General features: G+C 42.6%; 1 protein-coding gene across 9 annotated transcripts in view; it reads right to left on the bottom strand.

Moving 5' to 3' along the window:
* The window catches only part of LOC117775527 (arginyl-tRNA--protein transferase 1), a 51,657-nt gene that overhangs the window by 12,623 nt on the left and 19,931 nt on the right, over positions 1-19,103 (bottom strand). For all 9 annotated transcript variants that reach the window (XM_034608782.1, XM_034608777.1, XM_034608776.1 and 6 more), the window contains 3 exons: positions 18,849-18,881; positions 11,863-12,044; positions 8,234-8,333 (listed from right to left, as the gene is read on the bottom strand). In XM_034608782.1, coding sequence (XP_034464673.1) covers positions 8,234-8,333; positions 11,863-12,044; positions 18,849-18,881 — 315 coding nt within the window. The remainder of the gene's footprint in view (positions 1-8,233; positions 8,334-11,862; positions 12,045-18,848; positions 18,882-19,103) is intronic.

Genomic DNA, 19,103 nt, shown 5'->3' with positions numbered 1-19,103 from the left:
TGTAAACAGTATCAGTACAGCTCAAATCACTTGAGGAAAGAGCGTTAAGTTATACAGTAATCTGCTGGTCTACTGAACGCCTACTTAAGAGTGAGACAGAGTGGCTCCAAGAGTGTGATGTAAGACTGGTCGCAGAATAGATGAGGTCACTAATGTAAGACCCTCTTTGGCTCTAGCAAAAGATATATTATCCAAAAATAACGTGCAATACAAAAAGGAACCGTTTTTATTATATGGTAGGCCAGGCTTGGACACAATAGTGCATAGGATATTATGTCAGGATAAGCCTATATATTGATCGAAAGAAATGAACAATTTGACCCAAACAGACAAATGTCACGTTTGTGGCCTCTTCATAGTATGTTATTCAACTGGCTGTCACCCGGGACGTGTCTGAACTGGGAGGGTGGACAAAGAGGCCTAGTGTGACCAAGAGGCAGGCAGACCTAACCTGGACTGTCCCGGGCCAGCTCTCTGACCCAGGGTCACATTCAGCCGATCTCAGCCAAAAACCAATAAACACAGGCCTTGATCCCTACATCCGTACTCTCTCTTAAACGTAAAGCTCTCACAATACACCCCCTCTATAGTCTGAAGACTGTTGAAACGCACACATTCTGTCCAGACAAGGGGCCGAGGCTGGGGGGGGATGCTGACGGACACATGTAAACAGCGAGGTTCACACAAACAAATGCAGCTTGACAAAAAGCAATAAAAACCGAGCAGCCTGGACAGAGGGACAGCACCAATGAAAGACATGTCCAAACAAGGTGTCTCTCAGAATAGTGGCCCACACAGATGCACTTTCACCACAGTCTGTGACCATATGTAAATATGCATATGTGTGAGGTATACGTGTGATTGCTCTGAACATGTCTGGTGTCTGAGTTTGGGGAGATTTACGCTAACTGCTGCTGTTTAAACACTCGGGGCCCGCCAAGGCCTTTTCACCCTGCTCAACACATTACCACAGAGCGCCCTTCAAATAAAGCTTCCAGGCTGGTAAGTCTCCCCCTTGGGCCCCTATACAATCCCCCCTTCCATCCATCCCACTCAGTCCCAGCACTCCCTCGTCCTGGCTATGCGTCACGGCTCCACGGATGACAGGTTAATGAGGAGAAAATATTTTTACAGGATCGCATTTCGACAAAGCCCTGAGAACCAATGGTAGCACTTTTATGGGCATCAGCTCACAGACGGGGTACTTTTATCTCTTTATCTCCTCTGGCTTTATGGGCAGGCGAGCTGTTACGCCTGTCTGACACAGACCACAGCTTACTGACTCGTAGTGAGAACTGCAGACCCTAATCTTGGTCTTAAAACTCCACTTCTAACTTCTGAGTGTTAGAAGTTAGCGGCAGTCCACCCACTCTCTGAATAAATGTCTAAGTGCATTTATGAGACCAGCTCAGTCTGCGGAGCAGTGCTTATCAAAGATCTGAATGCATTCCCTTGTCAAAAAGAAGCCAGGCATTACAGACACAGTGGTGCAGCTGCAGCAGATTTGAAAAATAAATAGTGGCAAAGGTAATGGCAAGGCAAACACCTCAGCCTGGCAGCTAGAGGGCTCTGGATCAGCTCAGCATGACAACATCTCTAAACTTGCATTTTCACCCTCGTGACCTTCACACCTCCCCCTTGCACTTACCCTCTCTGCCACCCGCCTTCACCTAGCTCCGTCCTTCCACCAGCAGTGAGACTGAATAATCTGACCTGACCTCTTGAACTATGCCCCGTCAGCTCCTCACCCTGTCAGCACTCCTGCTAGGGGGTGCCATGCCAGGGCCGCCCCCAGACCGTGCCGTGGCCTGCAAATGGTTTGTTAAAAACACAACCGTGGCAGGACGTAGGGAAAACAAAAAGAGATGATGAGGCATAAAAGAGAAGAAAAATTATCAAAAACTTTAAACAAATGTTACTGCTGAGAGGTGCACTGTTGGTGGTCTCCTGTCGAGCTAAATCAAACAATGATGTTTCTGTCAGAAAGGCTCCAATTTAAAACAGGGGGAGGGGAGGGGAGGGGAGGGGAGGGGAGAGAACTGGAAGGCAACGAAAGGCTTTAGCTTATAAATTTCACAGAAAGGGTGAAAATGGACCTGCTTGCTTTGATCTTATTTTGATGGGCACTGGTTTCGATGGGCACATTGTTGGATGGTATTACAATTGGCAGAAAAATGCCGTCCAAAAATCAACTGAATATTGCTTCATCTAAGGAAAATGAGAGAGCAAAACCAACAAGAGGGCTAAAGAAGCAAAGTATGATGGTAAACACATGAGAAAAGCCATTAGCTTCAACAAGGAACCCTGCACTCACCTCTGTAACTTTATACCACCTCCATTTGAGCCACAGTGCATCACAGCACGTGGATATGAACATTGGAGGAACAGGATCGGGGTCACTCGTGCTTGCTATCGCTGTAATAACGTTAGATTAAATGAACAAAACGTGTTTCCAAGTATTATCTCTGAATGAAATCAGTTGAAAGTTTTTTTAGACTGATCCCTACTGTCTCTATCAATCTTTCATCCCAACCAGCATGGTGGCGGGTTGCCTGAGCAGTTGTTGAAAGGAGCATGGAAAGAAACAGAAGGGGTGGCTGCACTGTGCCTGGACACGTAGGACCTGTGGAGCGTTAACCCACTGCTCCACACAAACACGGATGTACACTGTAAACCTTTCCAACTACTGATCAAAAGTAAAAGGCTTATAATGTTTATGCCTGGAGCAAAACGGTAGTCAATCATAAACATGGGATAGAAATACCCTTATGAAAAACACCCACCTCTAAATGCCTCAAACTGTCGTTCTTAATCTGCCCAGATGTACAACAAGTGACACGTAGAATGTGAGGTCACACTCGCACACATAACATACTGTCTGAATGGGCCCCTTCATGTGAATAACATGCATGCAGAGTCCTGATAGCTGTGGCTGAGAGCCTTTAAGCATGTCATAGCCTGCCTCTGCGTACCTGGAGAGGTGACAGAAAGTTTGAGGCAAAGGTTCATTATATTAACATATGCTGCTGGTTATTCATGGTAAGATAACGAGGAGTGTGGCTGCGTCAAATCTTCAGAATTGACTTTACTGAACTTTAAATGAAATCCGGAAAAGAAAGAGAATGAAAACTATGAGAATCAACTTCAATCCAAGTTTACTTAGTGAACTGTCTGTCTGCTGCGTGTGACCTGAGAAAATGAGGTCCGATGTACATGCCTGAGCTGGGAGGCACTTCGTTGTGTCTAATTGATGTCATGATAATTTAGCTCATGCAGCAGGTGACAGAAAAGCCCACAGGCACACACTAATTAAAGTAAACATTAGCATACCAGCAACTGACTGAAATTAACATCAAACTCTTCAGTATCCTGACACACTGTTCCCACACAGTGGCTGCAGACACCTGGGTACATTAATTTCAGGTCCGCTGAATTCAAAAGCTTCGGCCATGTGGAAAACTGGTGGCTGTTTCCAGAGAACCCACCGGCTCTGTGTCACTACTTGTTGTTTGTCGGCAAGGCGGAGTTGGGTTGAAAGGGAACGGAGCTGCAGCTGCTGCGAAAGGCCTTTTAAAAGTCAGTGAAGTACCACCGGGAAACGAATAGTCCTTTTCATCTTGCCTCCTTTTCTCGTTTGGCACACATTTTGTCACTTCTCTTCTTTTTCTCTCTCCATCTGCCCTCTTCCTCCTCTTTTCGCTCATTTCGCTCACTCCTTCATTCTTTCTCTCGGTGGAAAATTTAATGGTTTCCTGGGCTCAGAGCGAGACATTCTTTCACTGTGAACAATAATAACAAGAGTAAGAGCCTCTTCATGTGACTCTCTCACTCCCTCACCAAAGTGGGTAGAACCTGGTATTCTGTCTGTGTGTGTGTATTCTCTCTAAGTGTGTGTGTGTGGGTGGGTGTGTGTACGTGCAAGTGTTTCATGTGTTTAAACCAGGTACTGCAGACGGGTAAAGCAGACTGGGTGACCGCCTCATTTGTTATCATCAAAGTCTGCTTATTCAGTACTTATGTCAAAGTAACTGACACAGACAAGAGCTCAGGCATGCACACATCTCTGTGAAGAAATGGAAAATCACTATAACGCCACATGGATCCATTACTCTTTGTTCTGTCCAGAATAAAAACGTGGAAATTTATAAAACAAAAGCTAATGAAACTCTCTTACAAGCTGCTTAAACTGGATGGTGGAGTTACTGGAGGACAAAGATATTTTAAGAAAAATGAGTAAGTTCGAATCCAGGTTAAGGCAGTTGTTTATGTTTTAGAATCATAATGTAGATCATGTCAAGAGGTGAAGTCAACCTCAGGTACTATTAAACTATTAGAATATAAACCAAGGTTGCATCCAGATATAGACCTACTACATGTTTTGATGGTGGCCAGAACAAGATATGTATGAGCTCTTCAGTCCCCAGGCAGATGTACATTTTCTGTGTTTGACCACAATCTAACCCAATAAGCTACAAATCTGGTGCATAGTCTTTTATGCAAATATGAAGGAGCCAGAGATCTTGGCTTGCTAACCCACAAAGTCTCGGCGTCAAGGCATGAGGACGGTTGATTCAAATGACTTTTAGCTGCACATGAGAGGCAATGTGAAGAGTGGCAGGAGGGCCAAGACCTTTGGTCTCATTTAGCCTCCAACTGCTTCACCTTCTGCTCTCTACAGCTCAACATCAGAGGGCCAGGGAGGGCCAGGGAGGGCCAAAGGACTAGGGACAGTAGCCAGGGGCAGGATGTCACGTCTAACTCTGAATCCAATAGCCAAACCAACAAGGCTCTGTGGGACGCTCCGTCCCAGCAATGAGAACAAAGGAGAGGGCCTGACACTGGCCAGGCAGTCCTCTGTTCCTGGCTGGACTCCAAGTCTTCTCGGACCCTTTAAGGCTGCTCTACAGGACCATGTCCAGGCTTTGGCACTGCTAAGATGTTTTCAACCCATTGCACATGGTGCGGTTCCCCTGGGCATGCAGGGATGTGACCTGGCAGAAAGGACTTTCTTCCCAACACAAGAATACACAGAGAGTCCACTCTCAGACTGGAGCTTTACACTGTCCAATCCTGAACACAAAAGAACAGCTCAGGTGGAGGCTTAAAGTGTTACCTTACTACTAGTTTTTAAAACTGAGTCCCCATAAAAATGAGTCACCATAAAATGCCTTTCACAATGCCACTGGTATCAGTTACACAAACAATGCAGCTCAATTACTCCTCAAGGAATTAGAGCACTGTATGAACAATTGTGTGAAATTCCCCAGCGAGGAAACTGGTTTTAGATAGTTTTTATTATCAGTATAGTATTTTAGTTGCGTTAAATAAGGTCCACAAAGCTTCAACTAAGATTAATGACTTCACTGTGATTTGAATGACACATCTCAAGTTGAATGTTTCCCAGACACACTTGGCGTTTTCCCAATAACTTTTCTGTGCAAATTAAAATGTTTAAAAAAAGCATGATAAAATCGTAAAATCGTTTTTTAAAAGATTAGCGTATGTTTTCCCGCATACCTTTTTTTCAACATTTTCAGTGTTCCCAGGGAATATTTCATGGATCTTGATGATAGTGTGTGAAGCTTAGTCCTGCTTGATTGAATTTAAGGGGACTGTTGGGGCTTGGTGGAGGTATACAGTCTAATGCCATTCTTGTTATTTAGTATTTTTATATTTATCCAAATATTTCACAAAAAGCGCAAGTTTTGGGTGAGTGAAACCCCACCTAGAGTGCACAGAGGGTCCAAAGAGAAGGGGCCTTTTTTAATTTGAAATATCTCCACATTAGTGTGGATATGGTCTTAGAAAGTGATGGGTCCAGAGAGTTCCCAAAGAAGTGGCAAGTGGAAAGGAGGGGGTGGATGGATAAAATGGAGAGAGGGAGTAGTGTTGAAGGAGCTTGAGTGGTGTCCAGCGGGGTTCAAGTGTTGGTGTTTTGGTCCTTAAAGAGGCAAGCAGCAGGACTGAGATCCAGATCCAGTAAACCCCCTGCAGAATAACAGTGGAGTTTAGGGGCTCCCCCATTTTAGAGACTTGAACAATTCCACGGTATGTCTGTGCATTAATGAACTACTCTGCCTCATATGCAAATCAGACAATGGAGTGAGGGATTGTGCATGTGGTGAGAGTGTGTTTGAGCGTGGGTGTGTTTCTGTGGGAGTTTGAGAGCCCAAAGGTGGGAACTGGGCAACCTTCTCACCCTTGTACTGTGTTCCTCCAAAAAGGGAAAAATGGGAAAAAGTGGGGAGGTCGTGAACAAGACACTGCAGTGGCCAACACACAAAAACAGATATGGGGGGTTGAGGAGTAAATGCCAGCACAGGGAGGGGGGGTGAGGTGCTGTGGTAACAGCGTTCTCAGACAAACACTGTGATCAAGATTCAACGCACAGGCGCATAAGCAGAGCAAACACACACACACACACACACACACACACATTCCATACACAGGCTCCCGAACTGAGAAAACGGGCAGAGCACTATGCAAACGCTAAAACAAGATGTAAATGGATACAAAGATGTGGCACTTTGCCATAATCCCCAACAAGACATCACTCTCCCATGGGCACAAAATAAAAGCTCTGGGAACATCTGAATGAAATGACAGAGAAATAGAGGAATTAGTAAATGAAAGAGAGAAAGGGATGAATGGTAAAACTTGGTCAATCTTGGCCAAACTAATGGAATTGCTTTCTTCTACTGTCCTCCTAACGCAATGGATCGTTAACTGCTGTTTGGTGTGAATGTTTGTGAGTCGCTGCTTCTAAAGGGCACCGACTATATGTGTGTAAAAAATACACATATATATCTGTGTATATGAGCTGCACATGTCTTGCTGGTGAGCTGCTGTTACAGGCCTGACCTCCCTCTCAACCTTTAATGTCTTCAGCAGGCCTGTCCTCTCTTCCTTGCTTGTACCTCCCCTCCATCCCTTTTCCCCCTGTCACTCCCTCTGTCTATACTGGGATTCCCTCCATCAAATTTACTTAATATTTCTCCTTGTTTATCTTTGGGTTTACTTCATATGAATACACTGTTTAGGTTTAATAACCTTCCCATTTGCAACTGAGTATATAATGAACCTTAAATGTATGTATATTGAATTCTATGTTTACATTTAACAGCGCCACACAAGTTTTTACTGTATCTTCTTAAAGTAAATAAGCAATCCTTAACATCAATAAGATATGTTACAGTTTTTATGAGGTACACCTGTACACATTATTTGAATATATAGATATTACTCACTATACATTTATCTTTATTAGTCTTACTCTCTTTAACTTTTGTCTGGTGTGTAAAACACTGCTACTTAATTTTGTTACACTCTGCAATAAAAGGAATACTTTTCTATTCTATCTCAATAGAGACAAAAAGATCTGACAGTATTCAAAACATATCTTGAAATTGACACAGCCTGGCATCATCCTGATTTGCCAGTGGAACAGTTTAACTTCACTGCACTTCTCTGTGTCCTGTTATACTTACATATTCATTATTCTACATGTTTCTATTTGATAACTTTTATTCTATTTTTTTACTGTTGTCCGATTGTGTGAATGCATAGCCGCATCATCCTGATGAGCCCATGAAACTCTGTTTACTGTCTGTCCTGTTACAGTGACAGTCCACAACAGATCATCGCTCATGTACAGAGCGATGCTGTGGAAGTGAAGCTCAGTGTGAAACATTAAAACAAGAAACAGACAGAGCAGAAATATTTGTTTCATGCAAAATGGGCTTGCACATCAAAATGTTAGTCATAGATCATTGTGACATTTTTGGGGAGCGAGGGACGTTTCAGTGAAAGATTATAAACAAAGCTTGGAAAATTACTTTTAAAAACTGTACACCCATATGAACCAGTTGTCATTAACAGTTTAAAAGAAATAAGAATTTACAGACAGAGAAGAGGAACATAAAATTGGCAGTGATGCCATCAGCTTTTCTTATGGCCAAGACAAAACAGGTAACGGTTTAAGTCAGACTATGAGCTGGTGTTGCAAAAGTCCTGTCACTCTTCCCGAAAGTTTCAAATATCAAAATGTACAACTACTATGACACTAAGTAAAAAAAACACGATGTACACTTAGAAAAACATATTCTGTATCAAACTTGTGGGTATACATTTTTGGGAAGTTTAATGTAATTTTGTGACAACATCAAGATCATATATGGAGATGCCGTTTATACACAGTTAAAAACATGAGAACTGTGTTGCAGGTAATTCATACCTTATAACGCATCTTGGGACACGAGTGTATGTAGAAGCCCAGGTAGTAGAAGCACAGCTTGGGGGACTGTTTCTGCAGCTGCCGAGTGAAAGCAATCTCCCTGTGGTGGAATACACAGAAACATACCTTTTCAGAGGAGGACTGCAAAGAAACGTACATGCTTCATTCTTTCAGAAATAGCACACACACACAGACACTTGTCAGTTGGTGTTTATTTCTTGGTATGATGGCTCACTGAAGTTTTCTGTTTTTTTGTCAATGCTGGGTGGAGATGCACTGCAGTGAGCTGGGGTTTAAGATTTACAATCATAATCACAATCAAATCATGCATAATCACGTTTGCATTGAATTTACAATTTTTTTATGTCAACAAAACAAACTACATAATTTTAAACATACATGATTTAAAGTTTGTGGCAATTAAAGCAGAAATAGTTTTCATTGTGTTTTTAGCAGCACAAATATATCCACATCCAGACATAGTGAAGGTTCATTTTGAATATATTGAAGAATAGAATTTTGTACGTGTAAATGAGAGCATTAAGAAATAAAACAGGCACTTGCAACTCTACCTAGAGCAGTGCCCAAGCTGAGGAAGTAAACACCCACTCTCAAAAAGGCAGCTTTTCTTGGTCTCATTTCATTACACAAAAACAACTGCCTTCTCTAACAGCATTGAGTCCTTGGGTGGAAAAGAAGGTGGTGAAGAAAGAGGGATAGAGCGCATTAAATAAAGATTTAGAACTTGGAAGATTTATTCAGCTTCTTCAAATACAGTAAATGTCTTGCTGGCTTTATTTTTCATCAATAGTTTCTTCCTTAATTGCATCCTTTTAGTAAAAGCCTTTTTTCCCCCCTTTCCCTCCACCATTTCCTTCACTATTCCATAACTAAATTCCAGCTCCTCTTTCTTCTCGCTTTTTGTTTCACTCTTCCTTCCACCCCTCCGTGTTTCACCCGCTCAAATGGAACGGGGAGCATTCCCTTTCTTACAACACTTAGGAGAGAGAGAGAGAAAAGAGGCCTTAAAATAAAATGGATGCACTGAAAAATAAGACATGGGACAAAGCAGGCCAAGCCAGGGAGGGGGAGAGAGAGGGAGAGAGAGCAGGAGGAGAATATAAAAGAGGAGGGTCAAGAAAGAGAAAGGGAGAGAGAAGAGAGGCAGCTAGAGCGAGGTGCTAGAAGGTCACCCGCTTGCTGCCAGGTTCCTGGGTTCCCATCCCCTCTCCACAAAAGGGCCCGGCAAGCCTGAATTGGGGGAGGGGGGTCAAGAGAGGCGAGGGGCCCATTCACAAAAAGCCCTGCACCCCCACCTTCACTTGAAGCCTTCACACCCCCACCTCCACCCCCATGGCAGCAGCTTGAGTCCACCATTATCCCCTCTTCAGCCATCTGACACTCCAGCACAAGCCAATTATCAAGCCCTCTGCTCCCGCACAGCTTCGCTCATACTGATGTGCATACACATACACACCCAGACACAAAGGGCCCATAATGGTGCACAACACGAGGTGCTTACTGCAGCCTCACATGCATGTGGAAACATTTCATTACAAAACACTACAGGAATAGTGTTGATTAGCTAGATATAAAATACAAAGTGAGCTATAGCGTGAAGCACACAGAGGCTTGTTTACCTGAAGGAGATTTGCTGGAAATCACACGGCAAATGTGTGTTCCTAACATAAATTACTAGGGATGTCCCAAGTCAGTCTGCAGGATTAAGTTGGGGCCAATCCAGAACATTTGGATGGAAAAGTAATGGAAATGCAGAAGCTGATCCAATAATTTCCAACCCCTTGTTTGTTTGCTCTAGCAAAGTAGCTCCATCAGGATCTTTTAAAAACTTAAAATCAGCTGCAAAGAATTGCACAAAATTAACATAACAGCAGCCTGCAGTTCCAGTCAACAATATGAAAGCATGCTGCAACACCTGCTTTATTTTGCAGGTGCAACACTTCAAAAGTGCATTATTTTCTTCAAGAATTATATACAACATGGGACCCTACACAAAGTATCATAATAAATCATTAACGGAAAGATGTAATCCAAGTTACACTTAATTAAAAACTGATGTTTCCCGCTTTCCAAAATCTAATTAGTTTTACTTATTTGAATACAGGCTTACTGTAGGCTGTGTGCATGAAAATATACATGTGTATAAAAAATATTGGATTGGATGTCACATCAGCTTATACTTAGATCAGTTTAACGGACAACACAACATAATCAGGAGATCCCCGTAAGAAAGTGATCCAGGTTGGACACCAGCTGTGTTTCCAACACAGAGCTTCAGGCACCTCATTATGTGCCTCTTTTCTTCTCCTCCTCCTCCTCCTCCTTCTTTCCTCAGGCCCGAGCATCCACACTCCTGCAAGACATTTCTCAACATCCCCCTCTCCTGTTTCTTCTGCTGAATAACATATACACACACACAGTTGCACAAAAGACAGCTCTGTACCTGTTTTTGAACTACTATAATGCCTAACATACATATTTAACCCCAACTGTAACATAATATAAACTCTATCTTTTTTCCCTAATGGCAACTGGGAAACAAATGTTTGACAAATTAAGGATCCCACTGAGATCTTTGTGAAAATCCCCCAAACTGGATGCAGACATGCATTCTGTACCATGAGTTGGACAGACTCGGCCAAGCCAAGCAAACCAGGGAGTGTCCAGACCTGATCAAAGAACTGGGGTCTGGTGTCTGAAAACACGCTCCCTTCTTTCTCCGAGGCCTCCTCCAAACACCGAGCACTCTGTGTTACACTTGGAGTCAGACTCTTAAAATAATAAGTGATGGGGAACTGTGTGCTTTGCGATGGACATGGTGTTCCATGAGCACAGCCTAACTGTTTTAACTGCCGGGCTGACTTAGTGCATGACGCACATGTATGACCACTAATACCTGTGCACACCAGTTTCAAGCAGAGATCGCTCAGTCGCGCACATCTGTGCAGAAACATCTTTAAAAGCCTTTCTCACATCATTGGGTTACTTTTTTACAGGAAACACCAGATATGTGCGCCTGCAATGTACGTGTGTGTTCTCTTATTTCATCTTGGCACAGAGAACTGTCGTCAGCTGAACCACAAACAGACCACTGCCTCAAACAATCAAGTGCGAGGGAAGGAGGTATGTTTCCCAACCTCGAGTATTATGGCACTTATAGTATACAGTTCTAAGCAAAGATAAAGTTTGGGAGGAGCTGAAAAGATCAAGAGTCTGGGGGAGAGCAGGTTATGGGGAGGGCAATTGTGAGGGAATGAGAAGGGAGGAGGAGGAAAAGTAAGAACAAAGAAATTAGAAAATTAGAAAAGAAGGGAGTGATCAACAATGAGAAGCACAGCAGTTTCCCTCCTGAAAGGAGCTACATGTTGCTTCTGACAAATAATTACCCTTAAGACAGAGTATTATTACTGTGAATGATTCAGATAGTGCTAAGGCTTTACTGCCTCATACATCACAATCTGGGTCACATCTGACAAAAAATCTGGAAGGGGCCAGAGGAGGCTACTACTCATCTTTATCATCATCTATTAAACTGAAAACAAAAATCAGAAAGCTTTCGAAACAAGAGAGAAGGGACGATGTGGCTCGTCTGTGTTCGAGAAACCAACCTGAGAGCAGAGTAGGAGCCCAGAGACAGTGAAGCAGAGTCTGGGTGGTAGTACAGGTACACAGAGGACACGCAGGTGGGCAAGATATCGATCACCCCCACAGCCACAAGGCGTCCGTCCAGCCAGTATTGCTGATGGAAGGAGCCGTAGCCAACCTCAGGCCCATCAGGAGAGTACTCTGCCTGGAGAGAGGCAAAGAGAGAAAAACAGTAAGAGAAGGTGGTCACTGGTCAAAACAATAATGGTCCTCTTGTGTGCAATACAGGTTGTATGTAAAACATAAAAATCATAGTGGAATGAGAATGTGTATGTAAGAGGGCTGTTTTCACTTTCTTGCACAGATCAACTTTCACCGTCTCATACACACACACACACACACCTGCACGGCGGTGTATTATAGCCCGGGCTTTTCTCAGTCAGGCCTCACGCTTTATGTGTGGGGGTGTACAGTAGCCTCACGTTCAGCCTGCTAATGGCTCCCAAATGTGGAGCGAGAGCAGGAGTCGGTGGAGTTGGGGGTAGAGGGAATTGGCCCCAGAAACACTCCAGGGGAAGAGTTTTTAATAAAAGACCCTGCATGAGCAAAATCCATTTCACCAGGCGGTGGTGAAGTATTACCAAGCTTTCTCCTATATGCGTCTGTCTCCTGTCTCTCCATGTGGCATGAAAGAATGTGGGTGTCGGTGTGCACCCGCATGCTTAAGTCGGCCCCGTTAATAAAACAGTTAAGTGTTTGACACACATTGAGTTTCTCATATGAATCCACATGCTGGGTTTTTCAATCAAGTGGCTGGACTGCTTTTATCACAGAGGGTTAAGACGGGAGGCTTGGGGTTAGGGTTAAAAGTCATATTAAGCCAAGGTCTTGGGTCGTGTTTGCGTATGTGTGTGTATGTGTCTGTGTGTGTGTAACTGGAGCCTTCTCCTTTGCAAACATTCATCTGGACCCAGTTAAATAGATCAGGTCCTGCTAGTTATCACAACAGTGAGAGGACTAGCTCGGTTACCCAGTACGTACACTGGGCCCATATTCTGACCAAACAGAAATGAGACTCTCACACACACATACAGACACACACATACACACACAGCACAACTCCACGACCCCAGAGAACTGAACTTCACCAATGAGTTGACAGTGTGCCACATTCCTTCTTAGCACTATGTAAGTTTTTCTTAAGCAGAGCTAGTAATAAAAATAAAACTATTTCCCTCAAGCTCAGGCCCTTGGACACCCAGGTGTTATTACCTGTCTGCCACAATGAAAACTAGAGTCCATTTATTTTTTTAATGCATGTGGGTAATTGGGTTGGAAGGGATGATTATACCATCTAAATTACGGGAGGGCAACATACGGACTCTGGGCCATTTTCAGCCCGCAAGACAGTTTGATCCGGCCCACGAGGAAAATCATATATACAAAAAAGCAACTGAGAAATACCAAAAATAATTTATGACAGCAATTACATTTTTTTTCTGCAATAAAAGAAAAATAACACATGCAAGCTAACGCGTCCTTCAGGGTGGTCCCTTCCAGCTGTATGCCTCTCAAGTCACAGTCAGGGTGAACACAACATACAGTATATGTAGCTGTCAAGGAAATAAAAGCAGATGTGGAAAGTTGCACTTTCCAAGACAAATGAACAAGCTATTTTTTTGTTAGGTAAATGACAACCCATTGTGTCTTGTTTTCAGGGACAAACTCACAATGATGAAAAAGGCCAATCTCAAAACATAGATGAGCAAAAAAACAAATGTGCTTGGATAAAGTTAACGCTCTTCGGTGGAGTTCATGTGCGCAACAAACAGCTTTTTGACAGAAACAATGTAGTGCTGGGAGGGTTTTCTCTCTGGCCAGTGATGAAACAACAGACTAAACTGTCCAACTAACCATTTTTGTGCATGGGATCACTGCCAGGTTTCATATGTGGGAGGAACTGCTTTCTTTGCAAACACTGCATGCTGTGTCAAGTACAACTGGAGAAAGGTAACACTGTATTTTCCTACTGTGAAAGAACAAAGGGCTGCTATGACGTCTGAATACGCTGATGAGTTTGCAAAACTCCTTCAGGCATTTGGTAAGCGTTTTCAGGACATGAAAAGTAAACAAAGAATTAAACATATTTACCAAATTGTTTAATGTGGAACTATATGTGTCTGTCAATCTACAACACAAATTCATGCTGCAGAGGAATGATGAGCTCAAAGCTAAGTGCAACAGGCTCCTTCTGGAGTTCTATGAACTATATGTATGTCCCTGAGGATTTTGAATTTCCGACTGTCTGGTATGAGCAGTTCCTTTAAAAAAAAAGACTCTTGCAAAGCTAAAAAACCAGCAGCCAATAGCATCACCATCACTACCATCTGACATCAGACGCCAAAGAGAAGCAATTCCAGCTATCGCAATAAGAGAGATCAGTGTGATATATTCGATAAAGCAGTATAGCCCCAAAAGGATGTTGTAAAAATTGTAATGACTCTTGATAGGTAAAAGGTTCCCCACCTCTGGCCTAAAGGGTACTCGTATCACAGGACATTAAAACAGCCACAACATTAAAACAGACATTTTGTTTTCCTTAGTCAACCGATGAGGCCATAAAAAATAGTTGAAGCTACCAAATAAGGTTTTTAATAAGTTTCGAAATAAAAAAATAAGTGATTCAACTCTTTCAAAACAGCTCACACATACACACCAATCTATTTTAATGGCTTAGTGGCTTATTGAGGTATGGTATGAGCCAGAGATGATGTGGGTTTAGTGCACATTAGCTGTAAGTGACTTGGCTGGCAGACTAAAAGGAGGGACAAATCAAAAATAAAAATGAATGGCTATTTTTTGGGGTGGGGGGTAACTCTTGAAGGGTGACAGGCACCACATCTGGAGCACTGCACTCTATATGTGTGTGTGTGTGTGTGAGGTTGGGGGAAACTGTCAGTCAGTCTGTGTAAGCAGGCAGCCTGTTATTTCTTGGCACCAGTCCCCCCCAGAAACACTGGGGGCTTTGTCAGAGGCCCCTTGGCGTCATTTAGAAGTTGTAAGTAAAAGGAAAGAGCACGAGGTGATCCGTGCTTGTAAGAGAGGGAGATTTTTCTTACGCACCTCAAGTGTACATGCTTGCTCACAATAATAGGAATGCGACTGCTGTTCCAATAAAAGTATTAGCTGAATGAATGAGTGTGTATGATTGTCTAGAAGTTCATACCATGTTCAAGGCTGATCTTGTCTGAGTGACCCATGCATCACCTCAGACGACAGCCTAATGGTTGTGTCCTTGCCACTGTGACAACAATCTAAACATTCTCTGGAGCACATCAAACCAGCCCAGATCTTCCCCTGCAGCCCCAAATCGCTCTCATATGGCCTAAATACAGGGCCATGTGAGTAGAGTGCTTAACTTGACAAAGTGGGAAGGTGATATACGGCATGTTTGTTTCAGCCGGCGTAGAAAGACATTAGGGTAGACTTTAACTGAACCAGAAATACTCATTCTGTAAAAGGGTCCGAATGAAGATCCTACTGATATATTTTCTTTCAGAATCTCACAAATACTAAATGCTCAGTGCTTTGGTATTTCAATGTAATAAATGTGTAAGTGTAATGAAATGTAGGTAAAGCTACATAAGATAATTAATAATAATGAATATTAAAGATTTTTTTTTCACATGATGTCATAACATCTCCAAACATAACCAAATGTTGAACATATTGATTTCCTGTTTTTAGAAATGACTTCATTTGCTTTATTTGCAATAAAACACTTCAAAGAACATCACTGTATGTGGATGAAAAGGCACAATGATTTAAAGCCCCGATTTGGAAAAAGAGGACGACATTTCATTCAATGTGATGAAAACCCACACAACATCTGACCAGAGCAGCTGCTTTCAACATCACTTTGGAAGATCAGACTGAACAGAGGTTTGGCTTGGGCCTCAGAGAGTTTGGATATGGCAGATATTAGTGAAAGAATAGATTTTTTGGATATAGCTATGAGTATATCCCATTTCATAACAACAATCAGTGAATTAAACAATATCTTTTGGGGTTTGGTATGGTGTTAATTACAACTGATTTTAATTTCATATGATTTTTAATTTATGAATTTGTACTTTTCTTGATTTTCTTCCATCAATTTTCCTAATGCATTGATTTATTAAGCGTTTTAATAAGATTATTATTTTCAAATACTATTGCTATGAATTGATTTTGGTGCAGGTTTAAGCCCATAGGTCACACTACATGACTTTTAGCTGATTTTATAGTTGCCAACTAGTTTTTGAAATTTCTGATAAAAGTCCCAGGAACAAATCAGCGTTCCATCAGCAGTTGCTTATCGTTAAGTAAAAACTTGATTCAAGGGGTTTGCCTCCGACTACATTTCTAGAAGGCTAAATATCTAGAATGTGTGTTTAGCATGTTACCACTTGTTTATTTTTTTCCTGCTAAACTGTGAATCTGCGACACAGAGTTGTTAGGTGTAGCTGTAACTGGTGTAGACTGGTAATGATAGACAAATAATACATTTTCAGCATTCTCCTCGTTTCACTCACAAATGTGCATCCATACACAAACTGAAATACACACAGAACCAGACATTGAAGCAGGCTGTGTGGGTAGCATAGCTCACATCATGAGCACCTTGTATTACCACTATATTGAAATACTTATTTCTCCCATGAATTTAAGGTCAAAGTGAAACATATTTTAGTATTTGGCAGTCTCCTGTTGTTTTACTCTAGATACAGTTGGTACACTTTTCTGTTTTTGGCTTACATATGAGACATGTACCACTGTACCACTGTACATGTCTCATATGGGTGTGTGTTATGGTATGGCAGTTGGTGCATTCTCTACTGAGGCGTATCTCTGTTACTACACAAACTAAAAATCATCCACATTGTCCTGTGCGAGAGAAAGAGAGACATAGAGAGGACAAAACATAGAAGGACAGACAGAGTTTCAGAGAATTGGCCTGGGGAAAAAGTGGTGACTAGCTGGTGAACACCCCTGTTAATGAGTGTTTGCCCTTTGGTTTGACACATTACAAGGCTGTAAAGAAAAATAAATAGAAACAGAATGAGTGCATAAATCCCACACAGCCCATAAAACCCACAGTTTCTTGACCTCACCAAGGTCAAGTGCACTGAGAGGCACCTGCATGACTGCTGCTCATCATGTTTGCAGGCAATGTTGTGCCACTGTTTACCAGACAGTACAGATGTGTTTTACTTGTTTATGTAAATGTGGGAAAAAAAGAATATTTAGTGAGAGCTGATTTTAATTATCTCTGACTTTCAGCATGAATCCTCTGCAATTTTCATAAAACCGAGCACTGCAACAAACAAGCAAGTCGAACAACCTGGGCCCTAATTAGCTGCAGTTGAATTTGAGAGTATGCCGTTTGCGTACATTTGTATAAATAGAGGCTTACATGTGATGCGATGAACCACACAGTATGCAGCTCCATGTGGTGAGTGTCTGTGTGTATTTTAATAGCACTCTGATTGGAGACAGATGGAGGCCAACACGCAGAGGTAGCTCAGAAAGCCACGCATAGTAGCTCTGAAGGGAGAGCATTCGAAGGCGGCTGAGAGAGAGAGAGAGAGAGGGATCAGAGAAAGAAATAAAACTAAATTGGGAGAGAAAGGAGGCCAAACAAATGAAGACGCCCCCCTGAACCAGTCTGACAGGAGGGGACAGAGAAATCAGGAAGATATGCGGCGGCGTGCCACTGTACGTGTGCACACACGTGTGTGTATGTGTGCAGACCTGTGTAATTCGCCGTGCCTGGACGCCAGCCTTGACGAGGTGATAAAAGCTTGTTTCCTATAAACACTAATGATGTTCATTAGTGAGGGCCTGAGGAGGCCCACGGGGCAGCACAGAGTGACTGGGTTTGTGTGTCTCTGTGTCAGTCCGTCTGTGTGCGCTCTTGGACCTCAATCCTATTAAAGAGGCTGTTATAAGTGCCCATCCTGAGTCTAATTGCTGGTGTAATTGTCCTGACCCAACACGTCCACTAGCGCTTCTGAAGGCAGCAGCTCACCAGGCCTGCTAAGTGCTCAGAGAGGCTTGGCTGCACCTACACCTCATTGAAGCCGTTTTCAGATATGAACTCTGGAAAATGTCCAGAAAACTGGACATTTTTCTTTCACATATGAAGAAGGCAGCAGGATATTGTCTGCGTTCACAACAACAGGAACATTTCTGGAATCTCATCATCTTTGAATTTTCCGTAAAATGCCCTGTTGTAGTCTCACATGGGCTCACTCGGGTCAGCAGAGTGCCACAAGCATCCTTCATACTATAACATACATCTTTTTTAAATCTGTACATAGAATACCAGCAAGATTGTATGAATTAATGCACTAGAAGCTGATATCAAACTTTCCATGGAACCTAAATAATTACTTATTTTTGCCAACTGGGTCAACAGCCATCTGTTAGGTCCCCAAATTGATGTCCACAAAGCAGCCCAATCATCCTGTAATCTGTGCTACACCACACAGTGAAGAGCAGTTGGGTCAGGAAGTGCCAGAGGAAAGGTTGGGTCCGAAGACCACAGACAAAAATGCAATCTGGACACCACATTTCACCGTTTTCCTCCATAAACACCCTGTTTTTATTTCACCAGAGCTAAATTAAAACCCTTTCTATATGAAACAAAGCCACCTCCCGGAATCCTTCAACATCCCCCCTCCTCTTTCCCAAATGGAGGAACCTTGAAGAGATAGAGCAAAGGTGCACGGGTAGGTATGTGCTGGAACTAGAGTACGTTTATCCACTTTTGAGGGTGTTTGATGAACAAATTTAAACTGTAACACTGCACAATTTTCAAATCATTATCCTCGTCTCTGATGGTAATTTCCTTCAGGATGACCTTCCCTTTGTTGGGGCAAATCATTACAGGTAACGCATATGGCTGAAAAGAGACACTTAAGAAGGAGTTTTATTATGCTGTCAACAGGCCAAAGGAAATACATACCTCTAGTGGTGAATCACAGAGAAATCTCCGGAACTGTGGAGGGGGACGGGGGGGAAGGGGGACAGAGAGAAAAACAGTTAGTTCTCTGGGTCACCAACTTTTTCAGAAAGGCATAAATGAAAACCATACACGTCTCCGTTGCTGTCCTACATAGTTTATCGCTCCCAGTTTTATTCTCACTCAGGTGTCACATATCAAATGCAGCCTCCACATTCACAAAGGAGCATTAGAGGGAAGATTGTATTTACACAAATG

This window comes from Hippoglossus hippoglossus, chromosome 15 (assembly GCF_009819705.1).
Source record: "Hippoglossus hippoglossus isolate fHipHip1 chromosome 15, fHipHip1.pri, whole genome shotgun sequence".
Classification (NCBI taxonomy): Eukaryota; Metazoa; Chordata; class Actinopteri; order Pleuronectiformes; family Pleuronectidae; genus Hippoglossus; species Hippoglossus hippoglossus.
This window is presented reverse-complemented; position numbering and strand designations above follow the sequence as displayed.